This window comes from Medicago sativa, chromosome 5, assembly GCF_051527215.1.
Source record: "Medicago sativa cultivar Bolivia chromosome 5, Bolivia_mono, whole genome shotgun sequence".
Lineage (NCBI taxonomy): Eukaryota > Viridiplantae > Streptophyta > Magnoliopsida > Fabales > Fabaceae > Medicago > Medicago sativa.
In genome coordinates, this window is record NC_140753.1 from 23,391,486 (window position 1) to 23,419,467 (window position 27,982).

The window sequence follows — 27,982 nt, forward strand, 5'->3', positions numbered from 1 at the left end:
ATTCTAATTTTAGATTCTTTAATTTGTGCCTTTAGGACACAAGATGACAAGACCCTAACCATATTTAAAGCATAGAGATCTTCTTCCGATCACTTAATTTATTTTGAGGAATATAAATTACTTTTTGTCACATTTTTTCAAGGTTTTCTATCTTCTTGGAAGAATAGTAAAAGTCTTTCTCCCCTCCACTATGTTTTGTAGTTGGTGACCAAAAAATATTTAGTGACCCCACACACGTACCTTTGCAAAATGATTAGTATTTTTTTAGTCTAACAAGCCTAGAACTTGTCAACGAAAAATGAAAATAAAAGGACAGCACAATTATTGAAGTGGGAGTGAGAGCAAGGAAATTGGAGGAAAAATGGTGATCGAAGGAGCAAGTGTAACAGCAACAATGGTTGCAGTTCAATTCCTAGAAGTGGGTGGTAACACTCTGATCAAATCAGCCACCAATGATGGAATGAGTATTTTTGTTTTCACTTTTTACTCAAACCTTTTTGCTCTATGTTTCCTTTTACCATGCACCTTTTTTTACCACAGAAAAAGATCTCCTCCTCCAATTTCATCCTCAATTTTATGTAGAATTTTTCTTCTTAGTTGCCTCAGGTATGAACAAATTTTATGTAATCAGCTGTTATGTTAGTATTTTCTCCTTCAAATCCTCCGGCTCTATCGTTGTCAAAGTAAATATTTTTGTATGGATATGAATTTAGTTGTATAAAAGGAAATTTATGTGAAAATTTGGAATGTTTGATTGATCTTGAGCTACCTGTGGTTGTGCAGTACTGCAGTGCAGATTTTAACGAATATTGGAATTGAATGTAGCTCTCCCACACTAGCATCTGCTATGCTTGACCTTCTCCCTGCTTTTACCTTCATACTTGCTTTAATTTCAAGGTTTGACTTATTTTATTTATCTTCTATTTACATGTAATTTACGAGTTGTGAAATTTTGAAGTTAAACCCAAGTCATAGATGTTAGTGGAAGGTCTAATCATATCCGATGTGGCAATTGTATTTGGTAAAAAATTTAATGTCACTCGGATGAAAAAGAAAATTGTGTTCAATGTGAAGGACATTCAATAAAAGTTAGATGTGTAAATTATTTAACTTCAATTAATAAATATTATTATGTATATGGAAATAAAAGCATAAATAATAAATGAAAAAAATTATTTTATATATTTTTAGTCCCTGAAAAATTGATGATTTTGCTTTTATACCCCTTTTTGAAAAGGAATCTTTGTATACAAATTTTAAAATATAGCATTTTTTGTTTCAAATATATGCCATTTGTAGTTCTACTGGAAAATATCAAAGAGTGACTTAAAAATGATATATTTCAATCATTTTTTGGTCAAGTACAAACATAATTTAATTACCCTTCTTTAATCCTTGCAAAAAAAACAGAAAAATAATATGGCATGAACACAATGTGCACTTTCAGGATGGAAAATCTAAATCTGAAACACCATAGCAGCCAAGCTAAAATAATTGGCACAGTGGTCTCCATTGCAGGGGCATTAACTGTGACATTATATAAAGGGATACCATTGATTAGTAACGCCTTTCAAAATATAGATATTGGAGGAAGTGGAATTCACCTTTCAGTTAAATCAGATTGGATAGTTGGTGCTTTTCTTCTTGCAACTGCTAGCTTTTGCCTTTCTGTTTTGTATATTGTCCAGGTAAATAAATCTTTTCGAATATTGCGCAACAAAGATTTTAAATCGTAGTTGCGGTTGGGAGTTAGATATAACTATATGTAAACATGGTTGATGCAGATTTTTGTGTGAACCAGGTATCCACCACGTGCAACTGCAGAGAGATTGATATTTTTAAAACGGCATACATTGCACTTACCTTGCACTAAATTGGGAATTTATTTAATTTTTTTTTTTCTACATATATATACAGACTTGGATTATAAGGGATTATCCTGAAGAGCTAGTGGTAACAAGCATTTGTTGCAGCATGGTGGTAATTCTATCTGCAATTGTAGCTCTCATTGCAGAGGGAAATTCAAAAGTTTGGATTCTCAGACCTGATAGGGAGTTGGTAGCTGTGTGTTATTCAGTAAGTACAAACTTTATTGTTTTTAAGAAAATTAAGAACATATTAAAATAAAATAAATTTAATTTGTATGCAATGTCATTGAAAGGTCAATGGTTCAGGTCGTGGAATCAGCCTCTTGTATAAAAAATATTGTAAGATAGATTGCGTATAATACACAAAATGATAGGACCCTTTCCCAAACTCTATGTGTGAGAGCTTTAGCGCACCATGTTGCCCTTTTTCTATGCAATGTCATTAATGGTTTTATACGGACCTCTAATCATATCTTATCATGTTGATATTTATGAAGATATATGAGAATATAATGAACATATGTAATTTGATTTGATGCATGTATTAAATAGTTGTACATTGTCGTTGCATAGATATTAATCTCTTAAGAATAAAGTGTTTTTCTTTTTGTTTTTAACCATGTTATTGATGTAAAATATGAACCTGTTAATCTTTGTTAGAGAATTTGTAAAACCAGCTTTTAGCAGGAGCTCTTTTTACAACAACATTTTTTTTTCATGCACAATATTTGAACCTAGACCTATATGTGAATAAAGGCATCACAACTTATTTTTTGACAAATGCATCACAACTTTAAAATCGGTATTTATGAATTATAATTTAACCAATGTGGAGACTTTGTGGTTGTTTCATTTATAGGCAATTTGTGTGGTATCAATGAGGAGTGTTGTATACACATGGGCATTCCGTAAGAAAGGACCAATATATGTAGCTATGTTCAACCCATTAGGAATGGTCATTGCACTTGGCATGGGTGTAATATTTTTGGGAGACAGTCTTTATCTTGGAAGGTAAATAAATACATTTAATTTAAGAACAACCAATTTGTTTTTTTTTTTTTTAAGGAAGAACAACCAATTTGTTAGAAATAATCTAAATGATGTATTAATTCAATACAAGCATTTTCATTTTAAAATTTGTTTTACTTATTGTTGCAGCATGATTGGAGCTGCTATAATAGCCATTGGATTTTATGCAGTTATGTGGGCACAAGCTCAAGAGGAAAACACAACATGTGAAAATAAATTTCCCCCTCTGTTGTCAACCAAAATAGGTGCCTAGGCGACTTTGAATTTGGAAGAGCATCTCCAATGGGGGGTCCTTACTTAACAAGGACAACTCCCGTTAAGGACCCTCCATTGGAGGAAGAAAAATTGAGTCCCTGTTAAGGAACAGACAACTATATAAGGACCTTCTCTCTCCTGGGTAACTAACGGGTCCCACGTTTAAAAAAATAATAAAATGTGTACTACTTGATCCCACTTGCATAAAGAAGTAAAAAAAATATGTACTATTTGGTTCCACTTGCATAAAGAAGTATAAAATGTGTACTACTTGGTCCCACTTGTAAAAATGAGTAATAGATAAATTATTTTTGTTTAATATGTAAAGATAATGAGACATATTTAAGTACTTTTCATTGAAGTCTTTATTAGTGTATTGACATTGGAGTCATTGAGTCCTTAATATGTACTTTTATTAAAAAAATTATAAATAAGTGATGTGTCATGTGGGGTCTATTTAAGGAGTCCTTGTTAGAGAACTACAGTGCGGATGCTCTAAGGTGGTAGGGTATACTTCTCATTGATAAAATTTATGAGTTGTGCCAAAAGTGTCGATAATAGAAGCCAGTGTAATAATTTTTTTTTTTTTTTATGCATGGTAGTATAATTTTATTAACAACCAATAAGAAGTGTGTACATTAATGGATTACTCAATAACAACTTTTAATTTGATAGTGAGACCAATACAGTTTAATATTTAATTATTTATAATGGATCTAAAAATATATCCTAGTTTTTTAGGAGTACTTAAGTAATATGTACCTTTTTAATCAATCAAAATATCTATTTAGTCTTATTAAAAAGTCAAAACTAAAGGTAGGATTGGATATTATATGTAAATATTTTTGGAGGAAAATTGTCACATTTGTTTTCCCTATTTGGAAGCACAATTAGGTGTCATTTGCTCTTTATTTACTTTTTATTGAATTTCGAATCATCAAGACCTTTTTTTTTATAATCAAACAGATAAGACAAGATAATTTTTTTTTTTTTTTAAGAAAATGCAAGATAATTTTTAACTACAGAATTTGGATTAAATGAAATATTATAAAAGCTAAGTTTTGACATGACATCTAATTAAAATCTAGCTAATTCTAACCATGATAGGGACATGTGCACTCACACACCCCCTTTCTTACGATCGATGATTTTGTGCAGATTTGATTGTTGTGTTTGAGATTTATTTGAAAACATAATTGTTGTATATACATTGCATAATTTGAGTGAAAACCAATCACCGATTTTGTGTATTAGGAAGAATAAGTAATTTTGAATTGGTTAGTTGTAGATTTAAAATCTATTTTGAATAAAGCAGTCTATTCATAGTTATGTTGTGGTTCAAGGTTATTCATAAATTTTGATTTCTATCTTGCATGTTCATGAATCAAGAAAACTTCAAATATTTTTTATTCTTCACAAAATTATTGGATTATGGGAATTGCAAGATTTTGCCTTGTACCTACTTTTTTGGTACAGCATGATTGGAGCTGCTATCATAGTCATTGGATTTTATGTTGTGATGTGGGCACAAGCTCAAGAGGAGCACACAAGTGAAAATAATTTTCCCCCATCTTCTTCAACACCTTTGTTGTCAACCAAAAACATGGACCACTAGGAAACTCTGCTTTTGTACTATTGTAGGGTCTATTGATTGCATAATCTTTTTCTAGCCGCTTGGAAATTTGTAATCCTAACTGGAGCTCCCGTGGAATTGGCTACTATTGTTCATAGTATTGGGTGCATCCGGTTAACACAACTACTAATTTATGGATCGATTTAATGTTATAGGGTTTGCATTTTGATGTTGTTTTGTTTGTGAAGGAAATTAACTTAGTAATGAAAGAAATTACTGATTGATTAAAATAGTTTCTGAAAAGGGTTTGCATTTTGATATTGTTTTGTTAAGACTAATGTTGCCAAAATCCGTAGGATGGAAGAAAATATTACAATAATCTTGCATCACAGTGGTGGTTTAGAGCGAGATGAGTATTAGATGCTGCAATATGTTCGTGGTGGATTCTGTGTTTGGGAAAAAATGGATGCATGGATGTTGATGAGTTATGTTTGTGGGACATTGCAGAGGCTACTTTAAGGATCAAATTGATCTCTGTTTATATAATTCAAGGACTTATTTGATGGTTTTTTAATATAATGCAGGGATCAATTTGATAGTTGAACAAATAATTTAGGGAATAATATGATGGTAAAATTATTACAGAAAGGCTACATTTCATTCATCTTCAACCTTTTTTCATTACAACTTTACACACACCTGAAACAATACAGTAACATGTTAAAAAACTCAAACAAGCAAATTATGACTATCAAAAACTTAATCAGCCTAAGCTCACTTCTATACAATCAACTTTGTCATCTTGCCCTCCAAACCTCATCATTGCCACTTTCATTAGCCTTAACCATGGACTGAACCCTTCTCCATCAATCTTGTCTTTCTTCTATGACCAGCACCAATTCCATCAAAAAAATTGGGGATTATGGTTTTTGAATTCAATAAAAAAAAATTAGGGTTTGGAGTTTTTTTGAATTGGGGAAGAACGTTACCAATAATTATTGGAAGAAATTTTAAAGATTTTGGAGTGTAGATTAAATATTGTAAAATTAGAGTTCCAATTTTATATATTTGAGGAAGAAAGAGCCGTTGGGAAAGAAAGAAAGAGTCATTGGGGAGGAAAGAACATTTTCTGCAAATCAATCAATTTCGTCCTTGGAAATTTTGGTCACTATCAGCCAAATTAGTCCCTGCTTATGTGGCATCTGAAATGTTAGAGGTTAACGGCCACGTCAGCACCGTTAACACTCCAATTGGACGGAGGGACTAAATTGATTGACATTTTACAAATTCAAGGACTATTTTGATATTTCGTTAAATCGGGGGACGAATTTGGCCGATTCATACAAATTCAAGGACGAAGTTGGGGATTCACACAATTGTAATACAATCAATTTGGTTTGGTTATTTTCCTGAACCAAACTATAAATTAAATAGTCTTTGTTTTCTGGACAAAAAAAAAAAAATAAATAATAGCCTTGGATTATTTTGAACGAAAAAAAAATAGTCCCAGTTGTAGTTATCAGATATTTCCTTGTTCCTAGGAATAACATTCCTTAAAATATAAAGATGGGAATTTTATTCAAAGGTATTTAGAAAAAATATGTTTGGTTAACTTTATAATATTCCAAGGAACCTTTAAAATAGGAATTATAATATGTAATTACACATAATTTCATTTCCATCTTCATGGGAACTTTATTCCCACCCTTTTTTTTGGAAAACTTTTCTATTCCCAGGAACATTTTATACCCGACAATAAAATTTAGTAAACTTGTAACAAACATACGCATATGTATTTTTATGATTATATTCCCAGGAATCTACAAATATAACTTGAAACAAACACACCCTAAGAAAAATGTTATCGGATATAAATACAAATATCTTGTGCACCGTAGATTTAAACAAATGATTTTTTTTTTAAAAGCTTTCAACAAAGGACTATATTTCCATATTATTTTAACGGGAAATACTAACGAGTGTCTCTAGACCACTATTTAAAGACTTTAGATAGTAATTTTTATGGAAATTTGTGCATTGAATAAATCAAAAATTAAAGTATTACACTTTTCAATGAATAGTTTCTTAATTTGCAATTCTTTTTTTTAAGAAGCTAAGCGAAATTATATTAAAAAACTCAAACAGTCCCTCAAGCACAAGAAGTGCAAGTAGACTGAAATCTGAGAAACTACACAGCAGTTAGGCTACAATACGAGCCAGAAAGCAACAGAAAAATTAAATTATAAAACACCCTGTATACAACGCAAGGGATTTAACCTCCAAGAAGAGTAGTCAAAATCGAATAGAATAAAGTACACTTTCAACCACTAGTAAGTTTGAAGCTTAACCTTTTCTGCTAGCGACACAAACTGTTCCAACATATTGTGAAAAATCCTTATGTTACGATCCTTCCCTATGATAAAGAGAACCGAAATCCGTATAATGTTAAAAGTCGTATGAGAGTTCTTGGAATAACCATCGAGGCCTCCAAAATGAGTAGAATGAGCTAGGATATTCCCATGTAAAACTGTAGAAATTCCTAACCAACCTGATATCAGAAGCCATAGTCTCCCATAAAAATCAAACATGAAGAACAAATGGTCCCTTTCCTCTAACCCTCCACACAACGCCGAACAAGAAATTTGGGAAACATCAAGAACGCGTCTCCTACACAAATTATCCTTCGTAGCTAATCAATTCAGAAACAGGCGCCAAACAAAAAAATTGACCTTTTAACGGAAGCACCTTGAGCCACAACAAATGATTATAACCTTCATTGGGAACAATCTCAGCCGCAATTAAGTAATTGTAAGCTGACTTAATAATATAATTGTGTGAATTGTAAGCTGACTTAATAATATAACTGTGTGAATAATGAATCTTCCACACCCACCATTGTGGAGCACATGTTGAGATGCCTTGTACATGGAATATTCTAAAGTATTGATATTTTATATTCTTCTTTTGATATTTTATGAAAGTAATTGGTTATCATCTTAATTAATATTAATTAATTAGATGAGCCGGAATTTTTGACTGGATAAGACAAGCAAACTATTAGAGGTAGGGATGGCAATGGATACCCTATGGGTAGGGTACTACAGTGCCCTTCCACACACCCGCATTTGTAAAAAATACACGTGCCCGTACTCTCGTGGGCAACAACTTTAGTCCCCTTCTCCATACCTTATGGGTACCTAAGTGCCCATACCCACACCCATTACCCGCACTTTAACTATGAAAAGACAATAAAAACATCACAATTGAAATAAAACTACAGTTCAAATTTTTTAAAATTAACTCATAAAATAGTACGAATCATAGTATTTGGTCAAATAAAAAACATCCAAAATATCCCTAAAAAATTGTACACCGTCATGATGGAGTTGTAATTGTATTAAGCAGTTTTTTGGTTTAAGTTTAGGTTTAGTCTTAAAGAGCTAAATAAATTAATTAATTATACACCAAAAATAAATAAATTATTTATGATATTATATAGATATGTATATGCGGGGTTGCGGGTCTGGGCAGTATAGTACCCTTACCCGTGCCCATACCCATTTAAATTTGTGGGTATTACCCGGACCCGTGCCCAAACCCATAAATGCTGGGTTTTACCCTACCCATTGTGGGTATTTTTTACGGGTACCCATAGGGCCTGGGTCCAATTGCCATCCCTAATTAGAGGAATGCAAGATATTCTTTTATTCTTGTAGCTTGTAAGTTGCGTTTGTTTCTAGCCAGTTATATTTGTAGATTTTTGAAAATAAAATGATAGAAATATACGTGCTTATGATTGTTATAATTTTATTTTGGCTTAAATAAGAAAAACGTCCCTGTAAGTTCGCGTGTTTTTGGTTTTAGTCCCTGTAAGTTTTTTTGTTGCGAAACAACCCTTGTATTTTCATAACTTTTTGAAATTCGTCCCTGCCGTCACCATCCGTTAAAAAAACACACATGTGGCTAACGGAGGCTGACGTGGCGACCTGTGACGTGGCGAAATTGGTTGATGTGTCCATCCATGTGGCCAGTCACCAAGTTTCCGGGACCAAATCCAAAAACGAAAATTACGAGAGAGACCAAATCCAAAAACGAAAATTACGAGAGGGACTAAATCCAAAAAAGATGGTAATCACGAAAAATTCAAATTAAAAACCAATTTCTCTTCCATCTTCTTCCTCATTCCTCACTTCCAGCTTCTTCTTTATCTTCCTCCTTCTTCACCAACATTCTTTAAAAAAAATCCAGGAAAAAAAACCATAATCAATTAAGCATAAATTTAAACATTCAAACTCTAATCAAACACCTGAACATAAATCCAATCCAAACCAATCCTAATCCATCATTGTTCCCAATTCCAGGAATTAAAACCAAGAAAAAAAATATGCATATTCTTAATCCAATATACGATGAAGAAAAGCCCAAAAAAATAGAAGAGAAAAGGAACACCACATGGTAAAGAGGTAGGCGATGATGATGAGGTGAAAAAGGGAATTGATGTAGGTTCTTCATCTTCTTAAAATATGGCATATACTGGTGATGTCCACCTCAATCAACTTCCACCACGCTCCATCAAGGGGGACAATGTTTGTATCCGAATTTCGTAGCACGAGTGTGAGTTAGGGATTGAACCATTTATCCAAATATGGCCGGAAAAAACCCCTACCCGCGGTGGAGGAAGAAAAGGGTCGACAAAAAAGTGGTTCCTTTCGTGAAATTAGTTGGACCAATGGAAAGCCCTAGTCGAGATGATAAGGAAAATGGTCTTACTTTTTCCGATCAGTGCACTTGGTGGACAGAACGACGCCGAGAATGGGTCAGCGGCGGTGGTGGTTTTAAGAGAGAAGAAGGACGCCTGAGAAGTAGAAGGAGTTTTTTTTTTTTTTTGGTTTTTTAATCCAACGGTAGTCTTTTTTTAATCCAATGGTTGTTGTTGTTGGATCATTGTAAGATAAAATAGTCCTTCATAATCTAATGGTAGCTTTTTTTTTTTAAAAGATCAAACGGTTAAAATTTAAAAAATTAATGAAGTCTATGGTGGACCACTTTTATGGTGGGTTTACCATAGACATTTGAGGTTAAACTTGACGGTCAAGGATTTATTTGGTAAACGGAGGAAAATGTGAGGGACTAAAACGCCATTTTTATTAATTGTGGGACCAAAATGAAAACAAGAAATTAAATAAGGGATCAAATGATGTAATAAGCCAAAACTATATATGCATTTAATTTCTAGAAAATCAAATATAGAAGAGTTAGCAATGGATGATGAAGACATTCTTAGGCGTGTGATTACAAAAACGAGGAAGATGAAGAAGTAGAAAGATAAAGAAGAAGCTGGAAGTGAGGAATGAAGAAGATGGAAGAGAAATGAGTTTTTAATTTGAATTTTTCGTGATTACCGTCTTTTTTTGGATTTAGTCCCTCTTGTAATTTTCGTTTTTGGATTTGGTCCCTCTCGTAATTTTTGTTTTTGGATTTGGTCCCTGAAACTTGGTGACTGGGCACATAGATGGACACATCAACCAATTTCGCCACGTCACAGGTCGCCACGTCAGCCTCCGTTAGCCACATGTGCGTTTTTTTAACGGATGGTGACGGCAGGGACGAATTTCAAAAAGTTATGAAAATACAAGGGTTGTTTCGCAACAAAAAAACTTACAGGGACTAAAACCAAAAACACGCGAACTTACAGGGACGTTTTTCTTATTTAAGCCTTTTATTTTTGGTATAAAATGTTATTGGAAATAGAAAAAAAATCTAAAAAAAATGTGGGAATAAAGTTCTCATGATGAATAAGTTCGTGTGTAACTATCTATTATAACCTCTATTTTTAAGATTCTTGAGAATATTATAATGTTAACTAGACTTTTTTTTCTTTCAAATACGTTGAAATAAAATTCACATCATATGAATAAATTTGGTAAACTTGAAACAAACACATTTTAAATAGATGAAATGATAAATAATCATTGACCTTCATACATATAAGTAGATGAGTCGGGATATTAACCCTAATCAAATTGTCCAACCTAACAATTTTGATATTTTTATTAGTCGGACTAAAGTTAAAGTTGAGGACAAGAAAAGCCAGATATTATAAAAGTAAGACGTCAGAATTAACAAGCAAATTGGAGAGAAAACAGACAGAGACAAGAAAAAATGGCGAGTGGAGGAGCAAGTGTAACAACAACTATGATTGCAGCTCAAATTGTTGAAGTGGGTGGTGAAACTCTAATGAAAGCAGCCACAAAAGATGGAATGAGTATTTTTATTTTCATTGTTTACAAAAACCTTTTGGCTCTATGTTTTCTTCTACCATCCACTCTCTTCCACCATAGAAAAAGAGCTCCTCCTCCAATTTCAACATCAATTTTCTGCAGATTACTTCTTCTTGGTTGCCTCAGGTATGAACAACATAGTATATATATTATTATTATTATTATTATAAAGATTGAATTTGGCAAAATAGAGTGATATGGAGCTACTTGTGCAGAACTGCAACTCATATGTTAATGACTTCTGGAATTAAATTCAGTTCTCCCATGTTGGCTTCAGCTATTGTTAATCTTGTCCCTCCTTTTACCTTCATACTTGCTATAATTTCAAGGTATGTTGTTTTTATTTTATGGATTAGAATGCAATTACTCGCATCATAAAGTCAGCAACATAAAATATACTCTTTTAGCCCTTAAAAAACAAAAACTTGTTTTTTCCGATAGTAGCCTAGTGGTTAGAACTCACACATTTTAAATGTGGAGAAGTGAAGTGTCCGAGGTTCTGGCCCTGTATATAATATGCAATATCTCTACCAACTGAGCTAAGTTCACGGGGATAAACAAAAACTCTTTTATTCGCATTTATAAACAATTTTTGCTTTTTCAAATTTATTAAATAAAATATGCATCTAGATGATATTCAATTTCAGATATATTAATTATTTAATGAATATAAAATAAAAAAACAAAAATTACTTATAAATATGACTGAATTATTATTATTTTTTATTGGTGGGATCCCAATTAATCAAATTTAAGGAGAAAAAGTTATCGTAGTTTTTTGTCTAATCTCTTTCATAGATAGGATACGTTCCCGGTGGGTAGCTTGTCTTTTCTCGATTGTTACTGAGTTGTATTGTAGTGTTTTGTTTCTTGTTAATTTTCTTGGTTACATACATCTCTTTTTTAATTCCGCAAAAAATATTTTTTTCCATCTTAGTTAGTTGACATCTACTAGTGAATTTTATAATATCTGACATGATAGGTTGAATAAATTAAATAAATAGATCATATGTTTCATATAATAGGGTGAACAAATATTATTTAAAAAATATATGATATGATCCACTCTTCATATCTATGTTTGGATATTATCAAATACATCACTAAAATAAAAGTTTTGTATAATGTTGAGTGATTCTCTTTCTCTCTGTCATTACAATCATCCACAAAAAACTTATAAGTATAGTCCCCATGTTCAGATGGTTTTAATCCGGCATTTTGTCAAAGATTTTGGTATGTTTGTGGTGATGATATTTTTCAGGCAATGACTTTTTGGTTGGATTGCGGTTACTTCCCTTCAAACCTTACAGAAACAAATATTTGTTTGATCCCGAATTATGAAGGACCAGATAATACGAATGATCTTAGGCCTATATCTCTTTGTAATGTGTTGTATAAGATGGTGTCGAAGTTGCTCGTTAATCGACTGAAACGATGTTTGGATAAATGTGTGTCAAAGGAGCAGTCAGTGTTTGACGAGGTCCACTCTATGCTGGACAACACGTTAATAGCTACCAAGATAATCCACTCAATGAAGAGGAAGTCGAAGGGAGGGAGAGAAAAATGGGCTCTCAAGATTGATATTAGCAAGGCTTTAGATAGAGTGGATTGGGGCTTTCTTCGTGGTGTGCTTATGTGAATGGGAGTCAGTGAGAAATGGATCCAGTGGATGATGATGTGTGTTAGTTCTGCTACTTATTCGTTGCTTATGAACTTTGACAAGGGGGAGCCTATTGTACCCAGCCGAGGGTTGTGCCAAGGTGACCCATTATCCCCATATTTATTCATATTGGTGGTTGAGGGTCTCTCGACTCTAATACACAAGGTAGTTAATATAGGTGATATTCATGTGGTACAAGTAAGTCGCGGCGCACCAGTGGTGTCCCATCTGTTGTTTGAAAACGAATGTTTCTTGTTGTGCAGGGCCAATGTGGTGGAAGCACAGCGTTTACTCACTATTCTTAAAACTTATGAGTGGGGAGGCGCAAGAGGATTTGTCACGCATTATTGGTGTCCAGCATGTGATGGGTACTGGAAAGTATTTGGGATTACCTTTGATGATTGGTAGAGATAAGAGGTCCGTTTTTTCTTTTATCAAGGATCGTATTTAGAAACGAATAAATGCGTGGAGGGGACAAGCATTATCGAAGGCAGGGAAGGAAGTAATGATCAAATTGAAGGTGAGAAAAACACAAGAAGGGGGGTTGAATTGTGTTTTGAAAAATTCTTCGTTTCTCCTAAAAACTGAACACACTGATCAGAAGCTAAGTGAGACAGCTTCTGAAGTGATAATCAGAATCTAAATGCAGCGGAATAAAACAGAGAGAGAGAAGAAGAACGACACAAAGCAATTATACTGGTTCCTTCCACAATCCAGAAGTAGTCCAGTCCCCCTTGCACTTCCAAGGAGATTTCACTATGAGTAATATCTGATTACAAATGCTCAAGCACACAAGCAAGAGACTTCCTTTGCTCAAGCACACAAGCTAGAGACTTCCTTTGCTCAAGAACACAATCAAGAGACTTCCTGCTCAAGCACAACTGCAAGAGACTTCCTAACTAAACAAAATTACACAGAAAATTGTTTAAGGTTGAACACTTGATATACAATCAGAGGTGCTCTCAATACAAATCAGATACAGACTCAATGGACTTAAGAATTTCTAAGATATGACTTTTAGACACAGAAATTCTAAGTGAATGCAGAACAATTTCAGCAGAGATTTGGCACTTGTAAAAATGTTATGAGTCTTTCGTTTAGCGTTCTTGCATTACCAAATTTCTAGGTCTTCACTCCTTTATATAGAGGTGTGAAAGAGACGTTGTGAAATTGCCAGCACACCAAAGAGTCGTTGTTGAAGCTTGATCTTTCACCAATGATCTTTTGCCTGATTTGGTTGTTGTCCTATGAAGAACCAATTTGAAATCCATTCCTTATCCAAAGGAACATATATGCAGGCGAGACCGTATTCTGGAGCTGTTTTCTTGTCTTGAAGCGTGGACACAAAAACAGAGTAGTGGAGAACGTGGCTGTACAATTCGTACAATAGTACAATGTCAACGCTTTCGTCCAAATCGCAAGCACATGCCTTCAAACACCTTTGAAATGACCGTTGCAATGTTCCACTAATTTTCTGCTATGTTTTCGAATCCAATAGACAGCTTTTGCAATGTAGATCCTTCAATCTTTGAATGTTTTGCAAATCCAGTTGATCTTCAGCTTCTGGTGAAATGACTTCTGATGAGGCAGCTTCTGATGAAGCAGCTTCTGCAGCTTCTGATGGTGCAGCTTCTTCAGCTTCTGATGATGTGGCTTCTGGACCTCTTGTCTTCAGAAACACTATTCTTCAGGAGCAGTATTTCTTCAGGAGCAGCTTGACTTCAGGAGCGCTTTGCCTTCAGAATCATCTAAGCTTCATTTCCTTTTGCTCTTTATTTGCTCATTCAGAACCAACCAATGATGTAACTTTTTAACTGTGGTCCTGTACACTTGAACAAATATTAGCTAGTCCAATTTACAATTTTTAATACCTTGTTATCATCAAAACTCTTTAAGGTTCATTGTTAAACACATTTTGTTCCAACAATCTCCCCCTTTTTGATGATGACAAACAATAGTATTTAAAAATTGATCAATTGTTGTTAATCTAATTAACAAGTTGACTTTGGGGTTCTGAGGTTTGTAAGCTCAGAATCTGAGGTTTGTAAGCTCAAACTCCCCCTGAGTCTGATAGTCTTTAAGGTGAGGTTTGTAAGCTCCCCCTAAGTTCTATCCAGGTTAATTAAATTCATTTTTCGCACAATAAAAATTATCAGAGCTTTAAAAACTTGAATCATTGAAAGAATTAACTTATAGATAAGAAGAATGGTTCAATTAATTTTACTTGAATTTTGATACTTCTTCGTTCGTTCATAGCTTATACCAATAAGGTAAAGAAAAATGATAGAAGTTTTTCAAAAATTTCAAATGCCATTAATGGGGCTCAGAGCCTTTAAATACTTGTCACATATACTCCCCCTTTTGTCATTATCAAAAAGATTAAAAAAAAACACAAAAGACAAAAAGATTTGAGAAAAACTCAAACATGAGAGAGTATACTAAGAAATTAACTAAATAAATCAGACCAAAGTATATGAACATGAATATCCAATTATCAGAAGCAGCTAAGCAGTCAAAAGCAGTAAGCATTCAGAAGCATAGAGAAATAAAACAAGATGGTTTCAGAAGCAAGGACTAAGAATTTAAAACAAACAACAAACAAAAATAACACAAAGGTGTGCAACTAAGGGTTGGTTTGTTGTTGTTTCTTCATCTTCTCCATTTCTTCAATTTTCTTCTGCAACAGTTCTTCAAGCTGTTGTTGCCTCTGGAGAAGAGCCTGTTCCCTTTCTCTAGCTTCTTGCTGCTGCTGTGCCATCTGTTTCTTTAGAAGCTTACACAACCTTGCTTCTCTGGTCAAGTAATCCTTTTCTGAGAAGAAAGGCTGGTTTGCCAGGAGCAGTGTAGAACTTCTTACTCTGAGACTCTGATTCAGATTTTTCATTAGCCTTCTGACTGAAGCTTGCTTGACTCTGATGCATTTAGCCTTGATATCTTCAATAAGCCCAGCTGCCCGGTTCTGAAGTGATGCCCATGAATCTTCATATGCACTTGTGAGATCAATTGTCCTTCTTTGATCCACCAGATTATGCATTTGACTCAGGATTGTGAGAAGCTCAACATTGATATATCCAGATTCAGGATGTTTGTGGGTGGTTGTTCAAGGGTTTCAAGATCAGAATCACTGATTTCCAGATCTTGAACAGGGTTAGGAACTGGAATGGTAAAGTGTGTTTGTGTGTTTGAAGATGAAGGCTGGTCAGAAGCAATGAGTGTGGTAGAGGTTGAGGCTTGAACATTGACTTGAGAGTTGTCAACATCCATAGGAGTTGGTTGGAGTTCAATGTGCTCTGGTTGGGTTTCAGTTTCTGTTGGTGGTTGTTGTGGTGAAGTTGATGTTTGAGTGTTGAGTTGGGGGTCAATGGTAGCTGTTGGTGATTGTGGGGGTGTTGTGGGTTTATGTAGTTCAGGTGTTTGTTGATGGGGGTTTTCTGAAGCAACATTTTCAGAAGCAGCTGCTTCTGGAGTTGTTTCAGAGGCTTTTTCTGAGGTAGATTCAACATTTTCTGGAGGAATCATGTTGAGAGGTTGAATGTTAAGGGGTTGAGGGTTAAAGCGAAAGATAGTATCAATGACTCTTTCTCTCTGCTCAGCCATTTCAGCCAACTTCTCATTAATTATGTGACCAACTGGTTCATAAGTAGTTGACTGAGAGGGCTTTTTGTTGGTTTTGGTTGATGTTGACTGGCTTTTTACTGGTTTTTGAAAAAGTTGAGCTAAGGGTATATCATCATCAGAATCATCAGAATCTGATAATGATGAGGATGCGGAATCTGATGATATATTAATTACCTTCTCTGGTTCAGGATCAGAATCCTCTTTAGCAGACTCACTGGTCATCAGCATCAGTTGTTTGGCTTCTGAAACTACAGACTCTTGTAGCTCAGCAGCAATTTTCAAGACTTTTTCAGCTGCTGCCTTCTTCCCTTGTAAGTCCTTTATCCCCAAATCAGAAGCATCTTGAGCTGTCAAGGTGATATGAGGAAAATCCTTGGTCCTCCTCAAGGCTGGCTTCCTCTTCCTCTTTGGTATAGCTGGTTGTACAGGAGCAATACCAGAACTTAGGACTACACAAGAGTTGTTGTCTTCAGCTACCTCTTCAATTGATGGCATTGCAGAACCACCAATCTTAAGCTTGACAGAAGCAGGTCTTGCCTTCTTAGCAGATTCTTCAACCTTCAGATACTCTTCTTTGGTTATTTTCCTCTTAACACTTCTGCTTTTTGCCAGAGGCACAGTACCACCATACATTTCCTCAGGTACCTCATCCAACCTGATGACCTCTTTGGTTGCCACATAGTGTTCCTTGATGTACCTCATCTGTACTTCAATAGGATCCTGCTTGCAGATGGGTGGAAAATCCCTCATAAGATCAGACACAACATGAGATTCACTTAGATCAGTTCTAAGTTTGGTGACCTTGCTGATCAGCTTCATGTTTTTGAGAGTTTGAGCATTTATGAATGCTCCAGTTTTTGTATCCAGCATCTGATCTGTGTAGCCTTGAGCTCTGCTTAAACTGTCAAAGACACCTCCTTGATAGAATATTTCTGATAAGAGTCTTCCATAAGGAACCCAGGGCCTTGGTTTATCTTGCAGCTGACTCTGTTTCAGACACTCTACCAAGTACTTGAACATGTATTTGGGCACATTCACCTTTTCCTTCTTGATGAGGTGCTGGAGAAAGACCTTCTGAGCCAAATTTGGTTTCTCATTGTCACCACATGGAAGCAAATCCTCATTCTGAATCTTCAGAAGCATCTTGGTTTCCATGTTTAATTCAGAATATTTCTTCTCCTTTTCAGAATTGAATATAACCAAGTTAGCTCTTTCCTTCCAAATGCGTTGTTCAGCAGCACTTGAAAGATCAATTCCAGAGTAATATCCAGATGCTTCAACCTTAAGAACAGCTTCTATTTGCCATTGAGTAATTCTTACTGGAATACCGCAGATACTTGATCTGATTTCATCCTCAACAAACGGCACAAGACCCATTTCTTCTCTTGTTTTCCCTTCTAATTCAGGATACATTAACACCATTTGACTTTCCTCAGCAAGGGATGCCGCTCTGTTGTAAAATTTTGCTCTTACCCAGAAGTGTCTAACCAGAGCTTCGTATGTTGGTCCATTCAACATTTTGAAGTAATGCATGAGTCCTTGCTCTTCAAAGTAGCTTCTGATCCAACACTTATGAAAACCCAGAGAATCAAAATCCACTGGATTCTCTATCTGGACTTGTAAATTCCATTCTTCCAATTTCATGCTTCTTCCTCTGTAGTCATATTCAGGGATCATTCGTGAAGTAGATACTGAATCTTCTCGTTGCGAACTTGATGATGCCATTTTGATGATTGACGAAGATTTGAAGAAGATGAAGATTTTAGGGTTCTAAGGTTGAGAGAATGCGCTTACTTCGCAAGAGGTTTGAGAGCAAATGTGTTTGTTGTGAGTGAGTAGTGTGTGAATTGTCAAAGTGTTAAAAGTAAAACGATTGCAATTCAAAAGAGACAAACAAACATAACATTAATGACAAAATTGGGGGCGCGTGAAAAGTACTTTCAAAGCTATTAAATCATCATTGCCCTTTTAGTTATACACCAACACATACAGGCCACGTAAGAAGTTCACAGAGTAACTACCAAGTTAGTGGGCCAGAAGTTACTTTTTAAAAGGTAACTTCCAACGTTTCCACTAATTCAACTATTCAGAAGCAACAAATCCAGCTTCTGGACTTCAGATGCTGACGTCATCATCAGAAGCGAGTTTTCCTCAGAACCTCAATAAAGAGCTTCTGATGGACTACCGCTTCTGAACTGACTTCAGAACCTAAAACCCTATTCAGGAGCAAGCAAGCATTTAATCAGATACAAAGTGCATGTTCAAATTTTTCTTTATAAAATCAAATATTTCAACAGTTAAAGGCTTAGTAAATATATCAGCCCATTGATTTTCAGTATCAATGAATTGTATATCTAAAATTCCTTTTTGAACATAATCTCTGATAAAATGGTGTTTGATTTCAATGTGCTTAGCTCTTGAATGCAAAATTGGATTCTTAGACAAACAAATAGCAGCAGTATTATCACAATAAATGGGAATACTGTTAGCAGTTATTTGATAATCTTCCAACTGATGTTTCATCCAAAGTAGTTGTGTATAACAACTTGCAGCTGAAATGTATTCTGCTTCTGCTGTAGACATAGCAATAGTTGTTTGTCTTTTGCTAGCCCAGGATATAAGATTATCACCCAGAAATTGACAATTGCCACTGGTTGACTTTCTTTCAATCCTATCACCAGCATAATCAGCATCACAGAATCCAATTAGCTTATAATCTAAGGATTTCCTATAAAGGAGTCCAAGATTAGTTGTTCCTTTCAAATACCTGAAGATTCTCTTGGCAGCAGTCATATGAGATTCTCTAGGATCTGATTGGAATCTTGCACACAAGCATACACTGAATAAAATATCTGGCCTAGATGCAGTGAGGTATAACAAAGAACCAATCATACCTCTATACAGCTTCTGATCCACTTTAGCTCCTTCGTCTTCTTTGCTTAAGGTGCATGTAGGGTGCATTGGAGTGTTCATCACTTTACAATCTTCAAGTTTGAACTTCTTCAGAAGCTCCTTTGTGTACTTTGATTGATGAACATAGACTCCATCTTTGCATTGATTGATTTGAATGCCAAGGAAGAACTTCAGCTCTCCCATCATGCTCATTTCAAATTCATCCTGCATTAACTCAGAAAATTCCTTGCAAAGAGATGCATTAGTAGAACCAAATATTATATCATCAACATATATTTGCACAACAAGAATATCTTTCCCAAGGGTCCTTCTGAAGAGTGTAGTATCAACCTGTCCTCTTTTAAAATCATTCTTGATTAAGAAATTACTTAGTCTATCATACCAAGCTCTGGGAGCTTGTTTCAAGCCATATAGTGATTTCTTCAGTTTAAAAACATGGTCAGGATATTTAATATCCTCAAATCCAGGAGGTTGCTTGACATACACTTCTTCTTCTATGACACCATTTAGAAATGCACTCTTGACATCCATTTGATATAATATTATGCCATGATTAACTGCATAGGAAAGAAGTAACCTGATTGCTTCCAATCTTGCAACTGGAGCAAACGTTTCAGTGTAATCAATGCCTTCTTGTTGACTATACCCTTGTGCAACAAGCCTGGCTTTGTTTCTTGTTACTTCACCTTGCTCATTCAGCTTGTTTCTGAATACCCATTTTGTTCCAATAATGTTCTTGTGCTGAGGTTTGGGTACCAGATCCCACACATCATTTCTTTGAAATTGATTCAACTCTTCTTGCATAGCTAGGATCCATCCATCATCTGAAAGTGCTTCATCAACTGTTGTAGGTTCAATCATTGAGATTAGTCCAATCATTGACTCTTCTTGTCTGAAATGTGATCTTGTTCTTCTTGGACTATCTTTGTTTCCAATGATTAGCTCCTCAGGATGTGAAGACTTGTGTTTGAATTTGTTTCTGGGAGGATCTTCTTGATGTGAGCCATCTTGTGCTTCATCAGAAGCAGTTTCATCTTGCGCTTCTGATGTGGGTTCAGCTTCTGGACTATCTTCAGACTCAGCTATCTGATCAGGTTCTGGAGTAGCTTCAGGAACCTGTATCTCTGCAAAACTTTCACCTTGCTTTGAAGTTTTATCTTCAAGCTCCTTGTCATCAAATTTAACGTGCATAGATTCTTCAACACAGAGTGTTTCTGAATTATACACTCTGTATGCCTTTGACCTTTCAGAGTAACCTAAAAAGATTCCTCTTTGGGCCTTGGCATCAAATTTCTTTAGGTAGATCTTGTTGTTCAGAATGTAACATGTACATCCAAATTGATGAAAGTAAGAGATATTGGGTTTTCTTCCTTTAAAGAGTTCATATGCTGTTTTCTCCAAAATAGGTCTGATATAGATCCTGTTTTGAACATAGCATGCTGTATTCACTGCTTCTGCCCAAAAATGTTTTGGTAAATTGTTTTCATGAATCATGGTTCTGGCCATTTCTTGTAAAGTTCTATTCTTTCTCTCTGCAACCCCATTTTGTTGTGGTGTTCTAGGAGAAGAGAATTCATGGAAAATTCCATGTTTTTCACAAAAAGCTTCAAATGGCTCATTTTCTAATTCTCCACCATGATCACTTCTGACTTTCAAAATTTTTGATTCTTTTTCAGATTGAATTTGAGTGCAGAAGCTACTGAATACATCACACGCAACATCTTTACTCTTTATGAATTTCACCCAAGTCCATCTGCTGTAATCATCAACAATGACTAATCCATATTTACTTCCATATAAGGATGCAGTACTCACTGGTCCAAATAAATCAATATGGAGTAATTCTAAAGGTCTTGAGGTTGAAACAATGTCTTTGGTTTTAAAAGATGATTTCACAATTTTCCCTCTCTGACATGCACCACAGAGTGCATCTGAATGATAGTCAATGTCTGGTAGCCCTTTCACAAGTTGTAACTTACTAAGCTTAGAGATTAACCTCCAGTTAGCATGTCCCAACCTTCTGTGCCACATCCATTTCTTATCATTCACTGATAGTAGGCACATCACCTTTTGATCAGCCAGTTCAGAAAAATTGATTTTATAGACATTGTCAACTCTCTTTCCTTTGAACACAATGGATTTGTCTTCCTTGTTGATTACTGTACAGTTGGGTTTTTCAAAAAACACATCATAACCATTATCACAAAATTGACTAATGCTCAAAAGGTTATGTTCAAGACCATCTACCAACCATACATTATTAATTGAGGTAGAGGAATTACCAATAGTTCCTGTACCTATGATCTTGCCTGACTGGTTGCCTCCAAATTTCACATTTCCTCCCTCTTTCATTGTTAGGCTGAGGAACATGGACTTGTCTCCTGTCATGTGTCTTGAGCAACCGCTGTCTAGGTACCATGATCTTTGCTTTGGCACTGCTCTTAGACATACCTGCATCATTGACATTTTTAGTTTTAGGTACCCATTGTTCTATGGGTCCTGGAAGGTTAGTACTTAAGGCTTTACTCTTCACTTCTTGTACCTTGTGCTGTGAGTTGGGTTGCTTCTGATTAACCATCACCTTAGGTTTTGGTACTTCAGAAGCAGTAACTGTCTTCTTCTGAAACTTAGACTTTAGAACCCCAGATTTTGGTTTCACCAGACTCTGAGGAATAGGTTCTGATCTTTTCAGGATCCTAACCTTTGAAGTCTTGGAATCAAATTTGATCATAGCCTTTGACTTAGAGTTCTTTGGCTTTGAAGTAATCTTAGCCTTAGAACTAGAAGCTTCAGGTTCTGATTGAACAACAGTTTCCAACTCAGCCCCTTCTGGTACAAAGAATGTTTTCAGACCTTCCTTGATGCATTCACAACAAGACTTTAGATTGGTTTTCTCAAGTTTCACCTCTGGAAAACCAATTCCTCTGTCATTGTTCTTGTAAATGCTATAAATCATAGAAGCTACTCTGCTTCTGTCAATGCCAGATATAATGAAATCTTCAAGAGCAATTTCATGATTACTTAAAGGTTTTTCATTACACTTTTCTTGTAGCTTCTGACATAAGAACCTGATCTGATCTTCATATGTTTTACACATGAAGTCAAAACCTCTAAGTCCTTGTTCAGAAGCTTTCAGATCCAATAGAGTTGATTTTTGCTGTTGTACCAAATCAGCATATTTTTCTTTTAAATCCTTCAACTCATTGGTTCTTACTTCAAAATGTGTAAGAAGTTCTTTAAGTGACTCAACAAGTTCATCTCTGGGAATTTTGGAATATACCTCGTTTTCATCTTCTGAGTCTGAATCTGATCCAGCTTCTGAAGTTGCTGTTGCTACCAACCCAACAGCTACCTTTGCATCTTCATCAGCTTCCTCTTTATCAGATCCAGATTCACTACCCAAATCATCCCAGGTTGCCATTAAACTCTGCTTAATCTGCTTCTTGAATTTGCTTGGTTTGAATGTAGACCTCTTTGATTTGTCCTTTGACTTTTCTCTTTGAAGATCAGGGCATTCAGCAATGAAGTGTCCAGGCTTCTTACAGTTGATGCATCCCTTCTGATCTTCTTTCCTTGAGCTTCTGGAGTTACCCCTTTTAGCGAGAAACTTTCTGTTCTTCTTGGCCAGATATTGAAGTCTGTTTGAGAGCATGGCCATTTCAGCAGCATCTGGTTCAGAATCTGAACTTGACTGTTCTTCCTCTTCAGATTCAACCACTCTGAGAGCTTTTGATGACTTGCCTTTGGATGGAAGAGCTATTGATTTACTCTTCTTAGTAGACTCATGTTCATTAAGACTTAACTCATGAACTTTGAGAGAACTAACAAGATCTTCGACACTTAAAGTGTTTAAATCTTTAGCTTCCTCAATGGCAGTCACCTTCGGTCTCCATCTGGCAGGTAAGCTTCTGAGAATCTTGCTTACATGATCAGAAGCAACATAGCTCTTCTTTAGAATCTGTAGCCCAGAAACTAAGGTTTGAAACCTTGAGTACATCTCCTCAATAGTTTCATCATCCTTCATCTTGAATAACTCATACTGATGTACAAGCAGAAGAGCCTTTGCTTCTTTGACCTTCTTGCTCCCTTCATAATTTGAACAGAGAGAAGCAAACATAGCTTTAGCAGTGGATTTGTCACTCATTTTCATGTACTCTGCTTTGGGTATGGCAGTGACAAGAGCTCCTCTGATAATATGATGCTTCTTGTAGAGTTTCCTCAGTTCTAGAGTATGTTTCTTTCTATCCACAGCAGCTCCTTCTTCATCAAGGACTAAATCACCAACACCATCTTCCAGAATATCCCATAATTCTTCATCTAGGCTCATGATGTAACTGTAAAAGTTGGTCTTCCACCAAGAGAACTCTTCAGCATCTCCATTGAACTTTGGAACTTTTCCAACACTGGTTTTCTTACTATCACTATAATCATGTGAGACATTTTTATAGCTAGTATCACCAGGACCAGTAGGAGGAGGAGTAGACATGTTTTTCTCAGATCTTTGACTGTTGCACGGTTAAGTGTTACACAACAGACCAAGGCTCTAGATACCAATTGAAGGTGAGAAAAACACAAGAAGGGGGGTTGAATTGTGTTTTGAAAAATTCTTCGTTTCTCCTAAAAACTGAACACACTGATCAGAAGCTAAGTGAGACAGCTTCTGAAGTGATAATCAGAATCTAAATGCAGCGGAATAAAACAGAGAGAGAGAAGAAGAACGACACAAAGCAATTATACTGGTTCCTTCCACAATCCAGAAGTAGTCCAGTCCCCCTTGCACTTCCAAGGAGATTTCACTATGAGTAATATCTGATTACAAATGCTCAAGCACACAAGCAAGAGACTTCCTTTGCTCAAGCACACAAGCTAGAGACTTCCTTTGCTCAAGAACACAATCAAGAGACTTCCTGCTCAAGCACAACTGCAAGAGACTTCCTAACTAAACAAAATTACACAGAAAATTGTTTAAGGTTGAACACTTGATATACAATCAGAGGTGCTCTCAATACAAATCAGATACAGACTCAATGGACTTAAGAATTTCTAAGATATGACTTTTAGACACAGAAATTCTAAGTGAATGCAGAACAATTTCAGCAGAGATTTGGCACTTGTAAAAATGTTATGAGTCTTTCGTTTAGCGTTCTTGCATTACCAAATTTCTAGGTCTTCACTCCTTTATATAGAGGTGTGAAAGAGACGTTGTGAAATTGCCAGCACACCAAAGAGTCGTTGTTGAAGCTTGATCTTTCACCAATGATCTTTTGCCTGATTTGGTTGTTGTCCTATGAAGAACCAATTTGAAATCCATTCCTTATCCAAAGGAACATATATGCAGGCGAGACCGTATTCTGGAGCTGTTTTCTTGTCTTGAAGCGTGGACACAAAAACAGAGTAGTGGAGAACGTGGCTGTACAATTCGTACAATAGTACAATGTCAACGCTTTCGTCCAAATCGCAAGCACATGCCTTCAAACACCTTTGAAATGACCGTTGCAATGTTCCACTAATTTTCTGCTATGTTTTCGAATCCAATAGACAGCTTTTGCAATGTAGATCCTTCAATCTTTGAATGTTTTGCAAATCCAGTTGATCTTCAGCTTCTGGTGAAATGACTTCTGATGAGGCAGCTTCTGATGAAGCAGCTTCTGCAGCTTCTGATGGTGCAGCTTCTTCGGCTTCTGATGATGTGGCTTCTGGACCTCTTGTCTTCAGAAACACTATTCTTCAGGAGCAGTATTTCTTCAGGAGCAGCTTGACTTCAGGAGCGCTTTGCCTTCAGAATCATCTAAGCTTCATTTCCTTTTGCTCTTTATTTGCTCATTCAGAACCAACCAATGATATAACTTTTTAACTGTGGTCCTGTACACTTGAACAAATATTAGCTAGTCCAATTTACAATTTTTAATACATTGTTATCATCAAAACTCTTTAAGGTTCATTGTTAAACACATTTTGTTCCAACACAAATATGTGTTACAATTTATTCCTTCATATATAATGAGTATTTATCTCCTGCCGAATTCAATTATAGATGATATTAAGAAGATGATCAATGTGTTTTGGTGGGGAGGAAGGAGTAACAACCACGGAATTAAATAGATTACATTGGAACGCGTGGCATTGCCCTAAAAAATTTGGTGGAATAAGTTTTAGGAATTTCAAAGCTTTTAATCTCGCTATGGTAGCTTATAGCGATTTTCGTAGGAGCTGAGGATTAACAACCCAGCCCCACATATTCAAAACAGAACTAAATAGAACTACAATAAACTACTGCAAAACAAAAAAAATAGCCAAATAACTAAACTAAGACTAACGATAAATCAGAAGGTCAAAATAACCTCATTATGTTAATTTTTTATTTTGTTAAAACAAAAATGTTAACCTTGTTTTCCGCATCATCATTTTTTGATAGATAAATGTCACAAAGAACTAAAAATTGTAAGGACATAATCTAAAACCAATATATTGCACTAAAATCATATTTAACACATATTGTAGGACCAAAAATGTTATTAAACCTTGTTTTTTAAAACAAGGGTTTATAAAGGTCACAAAGAACTCATATATATCAATTGTAACATCTAAGAAGGTGTTTGGTACTAGAGACCAAGGTGATTTTCAAAAATATCTAAACTAATAAAACTTGAATACTTTTAGGACCTTTAATACTACAATTACATATATTTCAAAATGTACAGCGAAAATTCACATTCTAGTCTATGACTCTGACTGTGATCCGGTTAGAAAATGTCCACTTTCAAAATTTCATTACTATTCTTTAATCCTTGCAAATACAAGAAAAAATAAACTAGCATGAATACTGTGATGTGCATTTTCAGGATGGAAGTTCTAAATATGAAAAAGCATAGCAGCCAGGCAAAAGTTATTGGCACAGTGGTCTCTATTGCAGGGGCATTAGTTGTGACATTTTATAAAGGGATACCATTGATTAATGATGCCATTAAAAATATAGAAATGGGAGCAAGTGGAATTTTCCTTTTAGGGAAATCAGATTGGATAATTGGTGCTTTTCTTCTTGCACTTAGTAGTTTTTGTCTTTCTCTTTTGTTTATTGTCCAGGTAAACAAACTATTAATATATGTACACATACAAGACTTTAAATTACAATTGTGATTGTCATGTGAAGAGAACCACACAAGTAAATGTGGCCGATCCGGATTTAATTATGGTCGTAGACACAAAAAATATTTGATTTCGCGATCTAAATTATGATCAAAATCGTAGTTGCAATTGTGGCGCAATATAAAGGTTTTTGATGTCTCTGCAACAGTATCACAATTCACAATTACAACCGTAATAGCTGTTGCATTGGCTGCATTTGTTTGAATGTTGCCACAATACAATGGTTCGCAACATAATCACAACGTGTAATTTAGAACCGAAAACATGCTTTATCATATCGATAGGGGAATATATTCAATTTTTTTCCATCTATGTATATACAGACTTGGATTGTCAGGGATAATCCAGAAGAGCTAGTGATAAACACCATTTGTTGCTGTTTTGTGGTAATCATATCTACCATTGTAGCTCTCATTGCAGAGGGAAATTCAAATGCTTGGAGACTCAGACCTGATAAAGAGTTGCTATCTGTGTGTTACTCAGTAAGTTTAAGATTTGTTATTCTTATTATTAGGCTTAAAAAAATTATTAAGAAATCTTAAAACATTAAAAAGTTCGTCCCGTGAGCTTAGCTTAGTTGGTAGGGACGTTGCATATTATATGCAAGGACCGGTGTTTGAACTCCGGACACCTCACTTCTCCACATTTAAATGTGTGAGCTCTGACCACTAAACTACTTGACAAAAAAAAAACATTAAAAAAGTTTGCATCATAATTTTTTACATGAAATGTTTTATAACTTATAGATATTATTTTCAATTATTATTAAGCTAACGTAGACATTTAAGGGTGTCCTTTTAGTTTTAGAAATATTATAAATTGTAGCTGTTTAAATTTTGGTTTTGTGGTTATTCATTTAATCATGGCTGCCTTTAATCATTTATAGGCAACTTTTGTGGAATCAGTGAAGAATGTTATACTCACATGGGCATGTCGTAAGAAAGGACCAATATATGTAGCTATGTTCAAACCTTTAAGAGTGGTCATTGCACTTAGCATGGGGGTAATATTTTTGGGAGACAATCTTTATCTTGGAAGGTAAATCTAAAGACCAACAAATTTGTGAAAAATTATTTAAATGATGATTAATCCAAGATTATTGATTAATTTTTATAATTAAAAATGGTTTAACTTATTGGTGCAGCATTATTGGAGCTGCTATCATAGTTATTGGATTTTATGCTGTGATATGGGCACAAGCTCAAGAGGAACACACAACAAGTGAAAACTTGTTGTCATCTTCTTCAGCCCCTCTATTGTCAAACAAAAGCATGGATATATAGGAGGATGGAGACTCTGCTTTTCTAAGGTGGTAAACATGGACAAAATCTATGTTTGTTGAACGTAACTATAAATGCACGTAATAGAAGCAGCATATATTTTCTTATCATAAAGGAAAAAAAATTGTATATTAATGGATAAGATTGTAATTCTTTTCCTATTATTAGAAGGAAACAAATATGATCGTCCTATTTTGATCGGTTCTTTGCCAATGTCAGCCTCCCGCGGAGTTTCACATCCTATTTTGTTACCCTTATTTCTAAGGTGGACTTTCTCTTCAATTGAGTGATTTTCTTCCTATCTCTCAGTTTGAGTCACTTTATAAGCTAGTGGCTAAGGTGTCGATGGGTCGGTTAGT

At 35.2% G+C, this 27,982-nt stretch overlaps 2 protein-coding genes across 3 annotated transcripts; both read left to right on the forward strand.

Annotated features, from left to right (window-relative positions):
• Window positions 1-334: 334 nt before the first annotated feature.
• On the forward strand, window positions 335-3,510 carry LOC146921134 (WAT1-related protein At5g40240-like). The gene is made up of 6 exons (XM_085714550.1): window positions 335-606; window positions 784-897; window positions 1,448-1,688; window positions 1,918-2,076; window positions 2,728-2,879; window positions 3,027-3,510. Exons 1-6 carry the CDS (start codon window positions 362-364, stop codon window positions 3,148-3,150), a joined length of 1,035 nt encoding a protein of 344 aa, XP_085570676.1. The 5' UTR covers window positions 335-361; the 3' UTR covers window positions 3,151-3,510.
• Window positions 3,511-10,853: 7,343 nt separating this feature from the next.
• LOC146921135 (WAT1-related protein At3g28050-like) lies at window positions 10,854-27,836 on the forward strand. 2 transcript variants are annotated; one of them, XM_085714552.1, is made up of 8 exons: window positions 10,854-11,132; window positions 11,222-11,335; window positions 12,268-12,766; window positions 12,930-13,083; window positions 26,040-26,280; window positions 26,667-26,825; window positions 27,230-27,381; window positions 27,488-27,836. In XM_085714552.1, exons 3-8 carry the CDS (start codon window positions 12,646-12,648, stop codon window positions 27,624-27,626), a joined length of 966 nt encoding a protein of 321 aa, XP_085570678.1. In that variant the 5' UTR covers window positions 10,854-11,132; window positions 11,222-11,335; window positions 12,268-12,645; the 3' UTR covers window positions 27,627-27,836. The 2 variants fall into 2 exon arrangements, with proteins under 2 accessions (XP_085570678.1, XP_085570677.1); XM_085714551.1 differs by lacking the exons at window positions 12,268-12,766; window positions 12,930-13,083.
• The last annotated feature ends 146 nt before the right edge of the window (window positions 27,837-27,982 follow it).